The sequence below is a fragment of the Primulina eburnea genome, chromosome 1 (assembly GCF_022965805.1).
Source record: "Primulina eburnea isolate SZY01 chromosome 1, ASM2296580v1, whole genome shotgun sequence".
Taxonomy (NCBI): Eukaryota; Viridiplantae; Streptophyta; class Magnoliopsida; order Lamiales; family Gesneriaceae; genus Primulina; species Primulina eburnea.
In genome coordinates this window covers 8261365-8275912 of record NC_133101.1, presented here as the reverse complement: position 1 = coordinate 8275912, position 14548 = coordinate 8261365, and the positions used below count along the sequence as shown (strand labels likewise).

The 14548-nt window shown below is 37.5% G+C and overlaps 2 protein-coding genes across 2 annotated transcripts; one reads left to right on the top strand and one right to left on the bottom strand.

Annotated features, from left to right (window-relative positions):
* Positions 1-1901: 1901 nt before the first annotated feature.
* Positions 1902-2963, bottom strand: LOC140803379 (uncharacterized). Its single transcript, XM_073159245.1, has one exon. The coding sequence runs from the start codon at positions 2961-2963 to the stop codon at positions 1902-1904; it is 1062 nt and encodes a 353-aa protein (XP_073015346.1).
* An 8997-nt stretch (positions 2964-11960) lies between these two features.
* LOC140826091 (uncharacterized) lies at positions 11961-14305 on the top strand. Its single transcript, XM_073188208.1, has 2 exons — positions 11961-12132; positions 13026-14305. Exon 2 carries the CDS (start codon positions 13495-13497, stop codon positions 14125-14127), a length of 633 nt encoding a protein of 210 aa, XP_073044309.1. The 5' UTR covers positions 11961-12132; positions 13026-13494; the 3' UTR covers positions 14128-14305.
* The last annotated feature ends 243 nt before the right edge of the window (positions 14306-14548 follow it).

Below are 14548 nucleotides of genomic sequence, written 5' to 3'. Positions count from 1 at the left end.
CTCTTTCCCATGATGATTTCATAGGATGTCACAGTAGAACCACTCCTTAAGTACACACGATTTGAAATATGACATGCTGTGTTTAAGGCCTCGGCCCAAAATCTTTTTGAAATATTCTTTGAACTTATAAGCATGACCCTAGCCATTTCTTGCAGTGTCCTATTCTTCATTTCGGATATTTCATTTTGTTGAGGAGTCTTAGGGGCCGAAAATTCATGAGTTATCCCTCTCTTTTCACAGAATGATATAAAGTGTGAGTTTTCAAATTCTTTACCATGATCGGTCCTTATCTTACCAACCCTCAGATTATGTAGATTAGTAATCTTAGCATGTAATTTCTTAAAAACATCAAATGTATCGGATTTTTCTTTAAGAAATCTTACCCATGTAAAGCGAGAGAAATCATCCACACAAACACATAAATACTTCTTACCTCCAAGGCTTTCCACTTCCATTGGACCCATAAGATCCATGTGCAACAGTTCAAGACACCGTGTTGTCCCAAAATGTTGTAACACTTTATGAGGAACACGTGTTTGCTTACCCTTTTGACATGCACCACAAACATAAGGAATTCCAGAGGATAAATTAGGCATACCTCTCACAGCATCGTACTTACCAAGATTCTTTAGTGTCTTGAAGTTTGCATGACCCAATTTTTGATGCCACAAATTTAATTCAGTCACCTTTGAATGATTGCATACCAAGTCTTCCCCAAGTTGATAGCAATTGTCAGCAGACCTTGTACCTGTCAAAATACAAGTATTAGTATTATCAAAAACTTCACAATTGTCTTTATCAAACTTAACATATAAACCATCATCACAAAGTTGACTTATGCTTATTAAGTTTGAGTTAAGACCTTCGACATAAAGCACATTGTGTAGACTAGGCAATCCATCGACATTCAAGGTTCCTTTGCCAGCAATTTTTCCTTTTGCACATCCTCCATATGTCACATGACCATTCCGTAGTTCAACATAGTCTATCAAATGGTCCTTAGAACCTGTCATGTGGCGTGAGCAGCCACTGTCAAAGTACCATATTCCTGCAATGTTAGTCTTTAACGAAGTATAGATAACAGAACATTGAATATTAGCCATGGGTACCCAAACTTTTTTTACCGATGGTTTCCTGTTGGCAGTGTTGCGCCGAGTGTTGTACAACACCTGTGGCAACACCTGTTTAGATTCCCATCTTTTGTAGTCATCTCTAAGTTTAAAACAGTAGGGTTTGATGTGACCAGGTCTAAAACAGTAGTGACAGATTAAGTGACGTTTCCTAGACTTGGACTTCTTGGTAGATAATTGCCTCTTTGATGGAGCACCTTTACCAATGTGTGGAACATTCGGAGTTTCAGCCTTTTCCTTGACAAAGACAGTTGGATTTCTTTCAGTATTGGATGATTGTCCGATTTCAAACAGGTTATTTGAATAACCAAGTCCAGTTTTGTCATTCTTTCCATTCATCAGAAATGAATCAAGTTTAGATGTACTTGAATTAAGCTTAGCAAGAATTTGAGTTGCTTTTTCAAGCTCCTCCTTGACTTTGCATAACTCCAGATCTTTCTTGCTCAAGATTACTTCAAGTCGTGGTACTTGAGACTTCAACTCAGTGTTCTCTTTGGAGAGAATTGTATTCACTTTGTTTATTTTGATCCAGTCTTCATACAATTCCTCATACATTGTCTGCACACTTTCCAGGGTAATTTCATCATCATCTACTTCTTGGGTTTCAGACTGACTTGATTCACCAAGTGTTGTAGAATTAAAACATAAAGAATTTGAAGAGATGTTGCGACCAGGTCTTGCAACACCTGTGGCAACACCCAGAGGATTGATTTGCATTAAGCGTTTCTCCTTGATCACAGCAGACAACGATATGTGTTTTTCAGATTCATTTTATTCTTGGTCGTCATCAGACTCTTCATCACTCAAAGTGACAGTCATACCTTTGTTTCTTCGAAGTCGATTGGCACACTCATTGGCATAATGTCCATATCCCGAACACTCTCTACATTGCACTGAATCCAGATTTCTGACATTTGATTGGATTTGCAATTCGTTTTTTGGTCGAAATTGTCCTTTCATAGGAGTAAACTTTTGAGTTTTTTCAAAAGTGGTGTTATTGGGCAACTCAGATTTTTGTACAATTTTCTTCTTTTCTCTCATAGTCTTCAAGTAATCACCAAATTTCTTAGTAAACAGAGAGATCGATTCTTCTCCTAAATCAGACTTATCCACCTCTTTAGATATTTGAAGGATTTCATCATAAGATTCGGTCAAGGCTTCAAAGGCTATTGTCTTCCCTTTATCCTTCCTTTGTAAATCAAGATTCATCTCAAAAGTTCTGAGAGAACTCATTAATTCATCCAGGTTGATCGTTGAAGTGTCTTTAGATTCTTCAATAGCGCAAACTTTGACATTGAATCTCTCAGGAAGAGATCTTAGAACCTTGTTTACCAATCTTTCATTTGGTATGGGATCTCCTAGACCATGTGATTCATTTGAGAGTTGTCTCAACCGGCAGTCATACTCAAGAATAGACTCCTTGTCCTCCATTCTCAAACTTTCGAACTTTGATGTCACCATCCTTAGCCTAGTTTTACGCACACTTGCGGATCCTTCACAGTGCTTCTGGAGTATCTCCCAAGCATCTTTGGCGCATACACAATTGGTGATTAAATTAAACATCCTTGTGTCAACAGATGAAAATATAGCATTGAGAGCCTTGGAATTAAAGTTTGAAGTTTGCACTTCATCGACAGTCCATGTACTTTCAGGTTTGAGCCGTGTGTCTCCATCAGCATCCTCAAGTTTTGGTGGACTCCAACCATCAAGTACACGTTGCCAAGCTCTTTCTTCAATGGATTTAATAAAAACCCTCATCTTTACTTTCCACAATGCATAGTTTGATCCATCCAACACGGGAGGCCTAAAAACAATATTTGTCGATCCTTCCATAATTCCTTTTCACTCTAAAAACAAAACGAAATAGGATCTCACTTAGTAGCGTCAAGTGGAAGCTCTGATACCAAATGAAAGTTCTGTTTCCACAGTGTATGTGTGAGTTGAGGGTGAGTGTTGTGTGTTTCAGAATATAGGTGTTGTGCGTAAGTGTTGTAACACCCACGACAACTTGCAGCGGAAATCATAATTTTAACACACCTACACGTAGCTGGAGTAATGATAATAATACGAGAGACAAGATATAAATTATGCACAAGTATACAATACTTGTGCGGTGCCTCAGGGGAAAATAATTCACTAGAAAAACTTGTAAGTTTACAAAAACCAATACTAGTGAAAGAATAAAACAACTCCCTTATAAAGGCGAGTAACAAATTGCATCCTAAACCTCTAACAAACCGTATCACCAGTATACAAGGGATGCATCAACCGAGAAGTAAAAAGTCTTCAAAAATCAACACACTAATCAACACAATGATTAAGGTGTTGTCGTCATCGGATGTAAGCACTTATCGGCAACACTCAAAACAGTAGTACGAGATGACTTCTTTCTCGAAAACTCTTCGAACTTCTTCGTCTCTCTCTTAATTCTCTTTGCACGTTCTCCCTATTAGAAAACACACCCAAGAGTTTTATTAGGAAAAAACTTCTTAAGGAATAAAGATCTCCTATCTTAAAGATATTGAGATTCCATATATTAAAGATATTATGAGTCTCATATCATATTCCAAATCTACAAGAGATCATATAATTATTTTCTCATGTCTAAAAAGGTAAAATATTAAAGATATTAAAACGGAAAATATATCAAGGAATTTAATTTCTTTCATTGTGGATTATCAAAAAGAGGCAGAACTTCAAATTTCTCCACGTTTAACTTTCAGCATATACATGAACTCTTAATTAGCAAGGAGCTCTGCAAGTTCTTCAATGAGCAAACACAACCTTCCTGCAAAAAGAACGGCAAAACTTAAATAACCGCAAAAAGCAAAAAGCTTCTTTGTTCTAATCCTGGTACCTCAACTAGTATCAGGATTGCTGCCAAGATCTATATAAGTCTAGGAGGTATTGAATTCTAATCCTAGGAAGGTAAAAACTCTAATGCCTGGGCTGGATAAGTCGTATGCGTAATGGTACATGAGTATGAGCCGAAGATGTATACGCGATACATGTGTAAAATGATTACCACAAAAAGCTGGCACTCAATAACAAAATGAATATAAAGTTTTTCAAGGTATAACAATAATACATTAAAAAGTTACCAATTTTACAGAGAATCAAACTAAATCGAAGAATATCAAATTCTAACAAAACCCAAATTACGAATGCGATGAAACAGACATTTCCAAGTCACCAATTATCAAATCTAACACTACGATATTCATATGCTTTCAATTTTTTTTTTATTAACTTCACTTAATAATCTAGCATTTTAATAAAGTTAGAAAATAAAAATGATATAATCTTTAGACAGAACACAACATCGTGAGGACAGAAAAATAGAGTGACAATTGTTGCGAACCAAAAAATATGTCATTAAAAAATTGGAAGAAAAAAACAATAAAAACATAACGTACGGGAATCGAAATGCTAAGAACTAATAAAAGAACAAAGTGAAAATGGAGCTCGTTTTTCTGATTTCGAATTTGAAGCTTTCGGTTTCTCTTGTTTTGAAATTAGAAATTGCACTTGGAGTTGAATAATAAAATTTTGCTATAGTATTTGATGATTTTGATTTTGATTTTGAAGATAATTTTCTTCGACTACTCTTGCAATTATTTTTTGACCATTTTGCCCAAGAACAATAGGAAATAAATGCCAATTTTCTGGGTTACATATGTAATTAGATGTTGGGGAGATTAACTCAGACCAAATCATTTTTTGTGTTGGGAATATTTTTTATAATATATATACTAACGAATTACACACATGCGAAGACTTTACATATATAAATTATGATAATTAATAAATTAAGTTGATTTATAAAACTTTGTTATAGTTTTTAATTATTATTTAGATAAATATAATGTGATTATATTAAACATATGATTTGTAGAGATAATATATAATTTTTGAATTTTTCAAGTGGATTAGATATAATAGTGTTTGTCACGAAATTTGCGGGCGTACCAGGCACGTGTTTGTGCCAATTGTGAAATAATCTGACTTCGTTTATCAAGCGTTGTGAGTCTCGATTCGATCGTTAGTTATAATTCCTTCGAAATGGCTTCAAAGCTAAACATGTAAACTGAGAAAAATACAGAAATTATAGAGAGAATCCATTGACAACGTCAAACTTAAATATGCTGTTATGAATTTTGATCAACATTTTTACAAGAAAGTCGGAGGAATACATAAAAATTCAAATACTTGGCTGTTGGAAATCGAAATAAATGAGCATAGAATTGATGGAATTCTGCAGAGCTTTGCCGTAGATTTTTGTGTTGATTTTGTCGGTAGCTTCTTTCTGATTATTCTTTTTGCTTTTGTTACATTCCGCACAGCAGTTTTCCCTTCCCCCATCACTCCACGTTCTTCCACGTCGGGCACTGGCAGCAACTAATATTACGTTGATTCATTGGGCCAACTGCAATTTCACTTGGGCCGAATTTTGGGCTTCTTTGAGTTCTGGACATAACAATTGGCTTTCATCTGTTGAATTTGTTTTGAGCTTTTGAAATATTAGGTACAACAATTGCCCCACGTAGCCAATTTGGCCTATGGGCCAATTTGGCTAATTATATCTTTAGCCCACTTTGGCCCATATTCAAAACTTGGGGCCCATATTCAAAACTTGATATGAAGACCACATTCTATATCACAGCATCCTTCAGAATTTGTCCAGTAACAACCCTTAACGTGAATTCTTATTTTCTACTCTTTTCATTCCTCCTTCAAATAGACGAGCCCAAACCCACATCAATCCTCAAAATTTCGCCTTCACATAAACAAACTTTGATTCCTTCATTGTATTCTCACTTACCAGTTATCGATTATTCGCAATTTGCTACCGGATTGTGGAGTGACCTGGACACCATTCAACTTTCAATTAAATTGACACCCTCAAAGTCATTTGCATCCAGCCGTATCATCTCAAAAGAGCATGTATATTTCTACATTTTTTCTACTTCTTCATGACACAAATGCTTAAGGACTTCACCTGCTTTCTTGATCATGCACTCAAGGTGTTTGACACATTGTCTGAGCTTTCGATCTTCCACGACCTTTGTTGGCCATTTTATGTGATCATAATTGTGCCTTATGCTTTTTGTTTTAGTCTGGAAAACTTGTCTGCATTTATTTTCACGTACCTTCATTCAAGTATACAAGGTATCTACTTGCCTTGATCTCAACTTCACTGAAAAGAGAACCAATATCTTGTTTGTTTGATGTCACTTGTTCAAAAACCATTACTTGGTTGTCAACTGAGGATGATCTCTTGGCCACTTTACACAAGTGTATTAATTTATTTTTCTTTACTTGCAGGAATGGTTAGTGATCCTCCGTTTCCTAGCGCAAATCCATCGAGCCAACTCTGATATTCCTTTGGCTGCTAAGACCATCTTTGTCCCAAATTCTGCTGAAGATTCCAACATTCAATTCAAGTCTTGATTTTCCTATAGTCATTCCCCTATTTCAGCTTTCCAAGATTCTATGTCCACGTGTTCAGAACCATTGATACAGCTTGGAAGCTTCATGACCAACAATGGGAATACACACTGAAGGATGCTGAACAAGTTCGAACATATTGTCATTCCAAATGGGAGGGATTTGTTCAGATTGGATAATCCTTGAGCTTTTGCTGTTATTACCTTTGCACAGACTCGAGATGATTCTCATTTTTATTCTGATTTCTGTTGTCTTTTTGTTTGCCATAATTTGGCGGATGTCCTTCTGATTTGTAACTCTGGAAAGTGGCTCGAAAGCCAAACTTTATTTGGGAAACATGTTGTTATTACCATACACATGCTGCTTGAGATTTGTTTTCATCAATTTGGATTTTGGCATTTCACATTTACAAGGGAAACTCTGCCAAAATTTTCTAAAACTAAACAAACGGCAAAAAGCATGTTTTCTTTAACATTGATGCAAACATGGCGGGTCAACACTGCATGTTACCAACCAACTGTTTAACAACATTTTTCTAACAATACTCCGCAAGGTTTCGAGATATGCCATAAACGAACCTCACTTTTTCATCAATTTGGCCAACCAACACAGCAAATATTCCTCTCAAAATACATCAACTACATCGGATTTCATGAGCAATGATTTTATTTATTCACAATCCTCCATCACTATTTGCAAACAAGTTCAGCGGGGAATGGCTTAAAAGCCTATTCCTCGCATATTACAGAAACTTTCTATGAGTCAATATCTCAAAATTAGCCAAAGTGGCTATCCAGCCTACTTTGTACAATACTTCTCATCTATTCCATCTTTATAAAACATCTGTCTCCGGCTGTCGATCTTTCATCTGAGCCGGAGCTAAAATTAAATCCTCTATTTGTAACTCTTCTTCCTTGCTACCTCCACATTCCTCCTCAAATATTACTTTAGCTTCATCGATATCCCACAACTCCTGAGATTGTACTTCATTCACCAGCTGTTGCAATGTGGCTTTCCACTTGGAAGTTGCAGCCACTTCCATCTCTTCCTTAGTGAATTTAATCATCGACCTCCTCGATAATAGGTCGCACCATGGGTCTAGGAGAGACCATGGCTGTGGGTTTGAGAATTTTTTCAACTGTTTCCCTTACTTTCTTGGTGTCCATGTAGACTGCTCCTTGCTGTCCATTCACATTGTAATCACGAATTCTGATAGGTCCGAAGGCTCCATCATAATATCTAGCCTCAACTGCGTTGGAATTAGATTGATACGGCTGTGAATCAGCCTGTACCACTTCCACTTCATCTCCTTTCCACATCAACAATAACTGGTGCATGGATGATGGTACACAATGATTTGTGTGAATCCAATCCCTTCCTAACAAAGCGTGGAAACTAGCACTGGAATTTACCACAAAAAAGGCTGACAACGAAGATCGGGACCCTACAGTGATGTTTGCTGGCAACACTCCAAGAGTTTTTGTAGACTCCCTGGTAAAGGCTGCCACAGCGACTTCAGTAGGAATTAAGTCCTCCACATTCTTCCCCAATTTCTGAAGGATTTTGTAAGGCAAAATATTCACAGCAGACCCATTATCTATCAGCACTCTAGACAACGGCATTCCATTCACATGCGCTACAATATAGAGTGGTTTGATATGCCTAGTTATTTCGTTGGTGGGTCGCTTCATCAACACTCTTTTCTCTTCATCGACAAAAACACCGACGCTTTCATTCAAAATATCGGATTGAACGGATTATGCACCAATTTGATTTCCAGTGAATACATTGGATTCAAATGTCCTTTTGCGTTTAAACTCCTCTGGCAACATTAACGAGCCAGTTGCACATTCAAAAGAAATCAGAATCTGCCCCACTTTGAAGGTAGCCTTCTTGACTGGTTCACTGTCTTCCTCCGATAATAGATCATCATCTTCCTCCTCATTATCTTCAGTAGCCTTCCTCCCAAATTTTTTCTTCTCTTTAAATGACTCCTCTACCCCAGACCTACGTTCAGCAGCTTTTTCTCTCAACAAACGTCGTTTTTGGGTTCTAGAAAGAGGCTTTGGGAATTTTGGATGTTCTACTCGCCTCCATACACCATCAGGGATTGCTCTGGGAGGAACAACAAAGCGGGACTTCCTCTCATATTTTTTATCGGTGCTCAGAAGAAATGGCCTCTGTATTATTTTATGAAATGACTGCTGGCCACTTCTTCTCTCGTTATTCATCGACCAAGAATATGGGCTCCTTCTGAAGTACTGGTTCTTCGGGCCTTTTGGCCATGGATTCCCTGCCATACTTCATATTTCTTCCAGTATAATGCAGATCCTCCCCAATGTAATAGCGATCTTTCCCATGAAAAGTTTCTGTTTTCTTCTCCCTAACCTCAAACATCATATTTCGAGGCACCCAACACTTTTTTATAGAAATTCCTGGCCTAATGGACATGTCCCTGTTTCCACTCCTTCTCCTCTCATTGATCAAGAAGCGCAAATCAGTACTGCTCATGTTCACATTGGCTATCGGGGGAAAATGATCTTCATCCACTATTATTGCTTCTTTTTTCTCGGGGAATTTCAGGATACCCTTGTTGATTCTTTCCTGCAAGACATTCTTGAAAGCCCAACAAGCATTAGTATTATGGTTGAAGGAATTGTGGTACTTACAGTAATCTCTTCCTTTCAATTCCTCCCTAGTGGGCAGCTTGTGGTCTGAGGGGAATGTTATAAACTTCTCCTTCACCAAGTGATCGAAAATTTCCTCCGTCTTTGATGCATCAAAAGTATAGGGTGTTTGCACTTGAGGAATGTTTTTCTTGGAAAGTTCTTCACTTTTGCGTTTCAAGAAAGGGACAATCCGTGATCCGAAGTTTGCTACTTCTGCCAATGCAACTTCCTCCACTTCCTGGAAATAAGAGCCCACTATAGACTTTCTTTTATGACTCACCTCTCGTAACAATTCCTCATACTCTGATACCTTGGCAGCAAGTTCATAAAAATCACGGAATTCCATCCCTTGGAACTTCTTTCTAAGTTCAAAATTGAGTCCTCGCTGTGCCATCTTCACGTATTCTGATTCAGGGAGAAAAACTCGGCATCTGCTCCTCACCTTCTTGAACTTACAAATGAAATCATCGGCAGATTCCCCCAGGTTTTGGACCACCCTTGACAGTTCCGCTATACTAATCTCAGGTACTGTCCGGAAGAATTGCGTATGGAATTGACGTTCCATATCGTGCCAAGTCATAATAGAGTTTCGAGGTAGTGTTGCATACCATGTGAAAGTAGTACTGGTTAGGGAATTGGGGAACAAACGTAACTTGTAATTAGAAAAGTTCTCCAAATTTTCCGATTCCCCACACTGAATTGTAAACCTGGCCACATGTTCCACGGTGGACTGACCGTCTTCCCCGGAGTACAACGTGAAGTCTGGAATGCGGTATCCTCTTGGATAAGGGTTGTCATGATCCACAGTATCAGGATACGGCTTATGGAATTCTGGTCGGTTGATTGGCCTTATTCCTGGGCCATACAACTCTTGAATCACATCACGTACCATCTCAAAATCCAACGCTGGAGTTTGTCTTAAATGGTGAGGGGGATAGGTTGCCCCCCGAGTGTTATTCCCCAAACCTGGCGCTGAATATCCACACATTCCGCCATCAACATACATCCCTGGATGTAAGTTAGGAGACGTCACAGAGAAGACATTACCAGCCATTTGTTTGATGTTGCTGCAGTTTTGGAATTTCAACCCCAATTCTTCATCCCTTTTGTGCGGAGGAGTATATCTCCCTCCCCTGGCAGATTCAGGAATTCGTGTTTCCCCCAAGCGGCGATTTTCACCTGCTTGAGAAACCCCTGATCCTTGGCCTTGATCTTTTAGCAATTTAACGTCAGTTTCTTGGAGTTCAACATGTTCTGGTGTAACAGCCTCTCCTTTTTCTGAGATCACAGCGAATATTTTTTTCTATGGCCAACATAAAGTTCAGTGAAGGTCCATCACCACCAGAAATAGTAATTCCTTCCTTCATTGTCTCCTCCCCGAACTAGTGAACAAGTCTTTCAACAGTTCTTCCTTCTGCATCAGTTTCTTCTTCCTGTGAGCGATGAACTTTCCCCTGTGATGGAGGAATTCCCTCATTCTTCTTCGTACACTTTGGAGGCATTTGGTCCCACCGGGCGTGCCAACTTGTTTGTCACGAAATTTGCGGGCGTTCCAGGCACGTGTTTGTGCCAATTGTGAAGTAATCTGACTTCGTTTATCAAGCGTTGCGAGTCTCGATTCGATCGTTAGTTATAATTCCTTCGAAATGGCTTCAAAGCTAAACATGTAAACTGAGAAAAATACAGAAATTATAGAGAGAATCCATTGACAACATCAAACTTAAATATGCTGTTATGAATTTTGATCAACATTTTTACAAGAAAGTCGGAGGAATACATAAAAATTCAAATACTTGGCTGTTGGAAATCGAAATAAATGAGCATAGAATTGATGGAATTCTGCAGAGCTTTGATGTAGATTTTGTGTTGATTTTGTCGGTAGCTTCTTTCTGATTATTCTTTTTGCTTTTGTTACATTCCGCACAGCAGTTTTCCCTTCCCCCATCACTCCACGTCGGGCACTGGCAGCAACTGATATTACGTTGATTCATTGGGCGAAATGCAATTTCACTTGGGCCGAATTTGAGTTCTAGACATAACAATTGGCTTTCATCTGTTGAATTTGTTTTGGGCTTCTGAAATATTAGGTATAACAAATAGTTATGAGTAAATTATATGAAAAAATTTACTTAAGATATAATTTTTTTCCATAAAAAAACTAATTGGTGTCACAAAGAGGATTAGAGATATTCAAACATTCATAAAAATAAAAATTCAATATCGGTTAGTGCATCGACGCACGCAATATAATTTATAACTCATTTGATTTATATTTAAATGATGATCAAAATATAATTATAAAAAATAGTAACAGACTATAATATATATTTGATATATAAACTTTAAAAATAAATAGAAAAAAATTAAAAAATGATGAAAATAAGAATTGAACATGCAACTTGTTGTTTAACGAATAAAAACTCTATTATATGTAACTTATACTAAAATTTTAACAAACACTTTATTAATATATAATTATTAAAAAAAATGATAACATCATTTAATAATATAGTATACAATAATATAAATAATATATTACAGATGGTTATCTATATGGGAAATCTAGACCGTTGATTCACCAACCCAATGGATCGACGGTGGAGACGCCCTCCAGTCTCACATTAATCGTAGAATTATCCACAGAGTGGGGCCGGTTAAATCGAATATCGGAGCTTCGAATAGACACATGTCTCCAGCCCCTCGTGAATTTCCACGTTTGCCCTTCCTTCTCCTACTCATCCCCGTCTCTTCCTCTACCAATCTCATGTGATCAGTTTACCAATCCCGTCTCACGCACACCCCCATTGATTAACAGATCCAATCCACTCTAAAATTCAAGATTCAACACCCGGGGTTTCGTGTTCTTTTCTATTTATTTTAAACAGGTTTGGTTATTTAACTCTTGAATTTGTGGGCTTTTGATTTTATTGGATTGATCTAATTGTTCAGGTTGGATTTTGATGTGGCTTTTTTTTTTATATGGTTGTTGATTTTTTAAAGCATGGAAAGGGAATTTTCAAGTCTCTTTTTTGGTTACCGGAATTTAGAGTTTGGAGTGTGGTTAAGTGGATCGTGTGTTGGTTGTAGGGATTTTGGATTATTGATCTTGGATTAAGCTAAGGTGTAGTTTTCTGATGGGAGATCGAGTCTTTTTAGATTTGTGCAATGTTGGGTTCCTTTTTGTTCAATTTTTTAAGTGGGATCTGCAATTTGGGGGTAATCTTTATTTGGGTGATCTGTTTTTTTTTTTTGAAATTACACTGATGCTATTATTGAATTGCTTACTTCTTGCAGTTTCTTTGTTGATTCGAGAATTTGGTTATTAAAATTGGGTTCTTTTATTATACACGTGAATCGACTGTGGGACTAGTTCTTGTTGTAGTTATAGATTTGATTATTATGGCTCCTTTTTTTTCTTGAAGATTTTGTTTAGAGGATTTTCTGCTTTTTATGTCTTTTGATTTCCTGTTGATTTGATAATTCTATTGCACTAGTTTTTTTGGGGTTCTTGCATTTTTCATCAGCTTGTTAATGATGGCATTGTGATCGCTTGGTGTAACTGATATCACGTTGCAATTTGTTCATTCATTATTTGCTTAAATTATTTCATTTGTGGTTATTTTTCAGTCGCTCATTACAGTACCTTATTGTTGTTTGCTTGATCCATTCTTTGATTTGCTGTATGTGTCAATATTGTCTATTTATTTTTGCATTTACTGAAACTTTGATTTTTGTAAGCTGAGCCACTTTTGTACTGAGTTATACATATCTGTTGCAGGAGGGAAAGACGTTTGGGTTTCTTAACATTCAAAACAGAAAGGAATGGAATTTTAACTGAGCTTATATAGAGTCATCCTTTTATTTCACTCGTTTCATGTAGCTGGCAAGGGTTGTGGAAATCTGGGAAGAATGAAGAGCGGAGGATCCATTAGTGGTTTCAAGTTTTCACTTCCCCCATCTCCTGTTACTTCTTTTTGGGAATGTAGCGCGCGTAAAATGCGGTATCCCTTCAGACCTGAGTGGGTTTAGGTATAAGTTCATATACAAGTACCTTTTAGTTCAAAAGTTTTTATTTTTTGGTTTTTCAAGCGTTGAATAACAAGTTTCAAAACAAAAAGGAAACACATATAGTTCACCAGATAATGTATATATTATAGGGATGTTTGTGTCGGGAAATAATCAGGGAACTTAGAGTAATAAGTTGAGTGGATAGGAAATTGTAGTATCAGAGTTCGGTGCGACGGGTTATGATGGAGTGTCCTAAGGTAGCAGTTGGTGTCAAGAAAGCCAAGAAGAAACAAGGGAAAGACGAATTTGATCGAATTAAGCAGGCCGAGAAGAAAAAGAGACGCTTGGAAAAGGCTTTGGCTACTTCTGCCGCCATACGTTTGGAACTTGAGAAAAAGAAGCAGAAGAAGAAAGAAGAGCAGGATAGGCTTGATGAAGAAGGTGCTGCAATAGCTGAGGCGGTTGCACTACATGTCCTACTTGGTGAAGATTCAGATGATTCAAGAAGTTCAACCCTTGAGGATGAGGGGAGGAACTTGTGGAATCTTTCGATAAACAGTGGCAACTTCTTCGGGGGAAGACAATCATTTCTTCCTTATCACAATTTGTCCAAATATTCACTTGAAAATATTCGTTTGGTTTCTGATGCTTGTAAAAATCAGGCTGTGTCCAATCATGGAGGAAATTCGGACTTGATGGAGCCACCTTATCCATTGGTAAGAGAATTTTACCCTAAATGGTTTGGAGAGGAATGTTGGGGCACTGTTGGTTTATCTGTGGACTATCTTGCTGCTCAGGCTGTTTCCTCCCTTAAAATAGCCGATGATGCGCGGGTAGACACTTATGTCTTCAACAAAATGGTCAGAGGGTGAATAAACCAACCATTTTGAGATGTGAGGCTGCAATAGTTTTTGCTCTGAATAATGTGTTATGTATATATGTCCCTGAATTGAGCCGACTTATCTTTCTTTCGGATTTCAAACTGGTATTTCCAGACATGTTTCGTTGGCCTTTGTTTGATTTTTACTTGAAGTTTTTGTAATGTTGTTATCTCCTTTGCATGGTTCCGTGCTTGCTTTACAGGTACAAATTGAACTTTACAAGAATCATTTGCAGATGTAAATCGAATAATTTGTTCAAGCCTTCAAACATACTTCGATTCATGCAAGAAAAAAACTCCAAGATAATTTGTTCATCTCCACGATTGACCCGGCGATACCAAAAATGTAGACACCAACGTTGGTATGGAAGTTCAATCGTTAACTCAAGCACTTGGGAGAACGGTGGTGTACA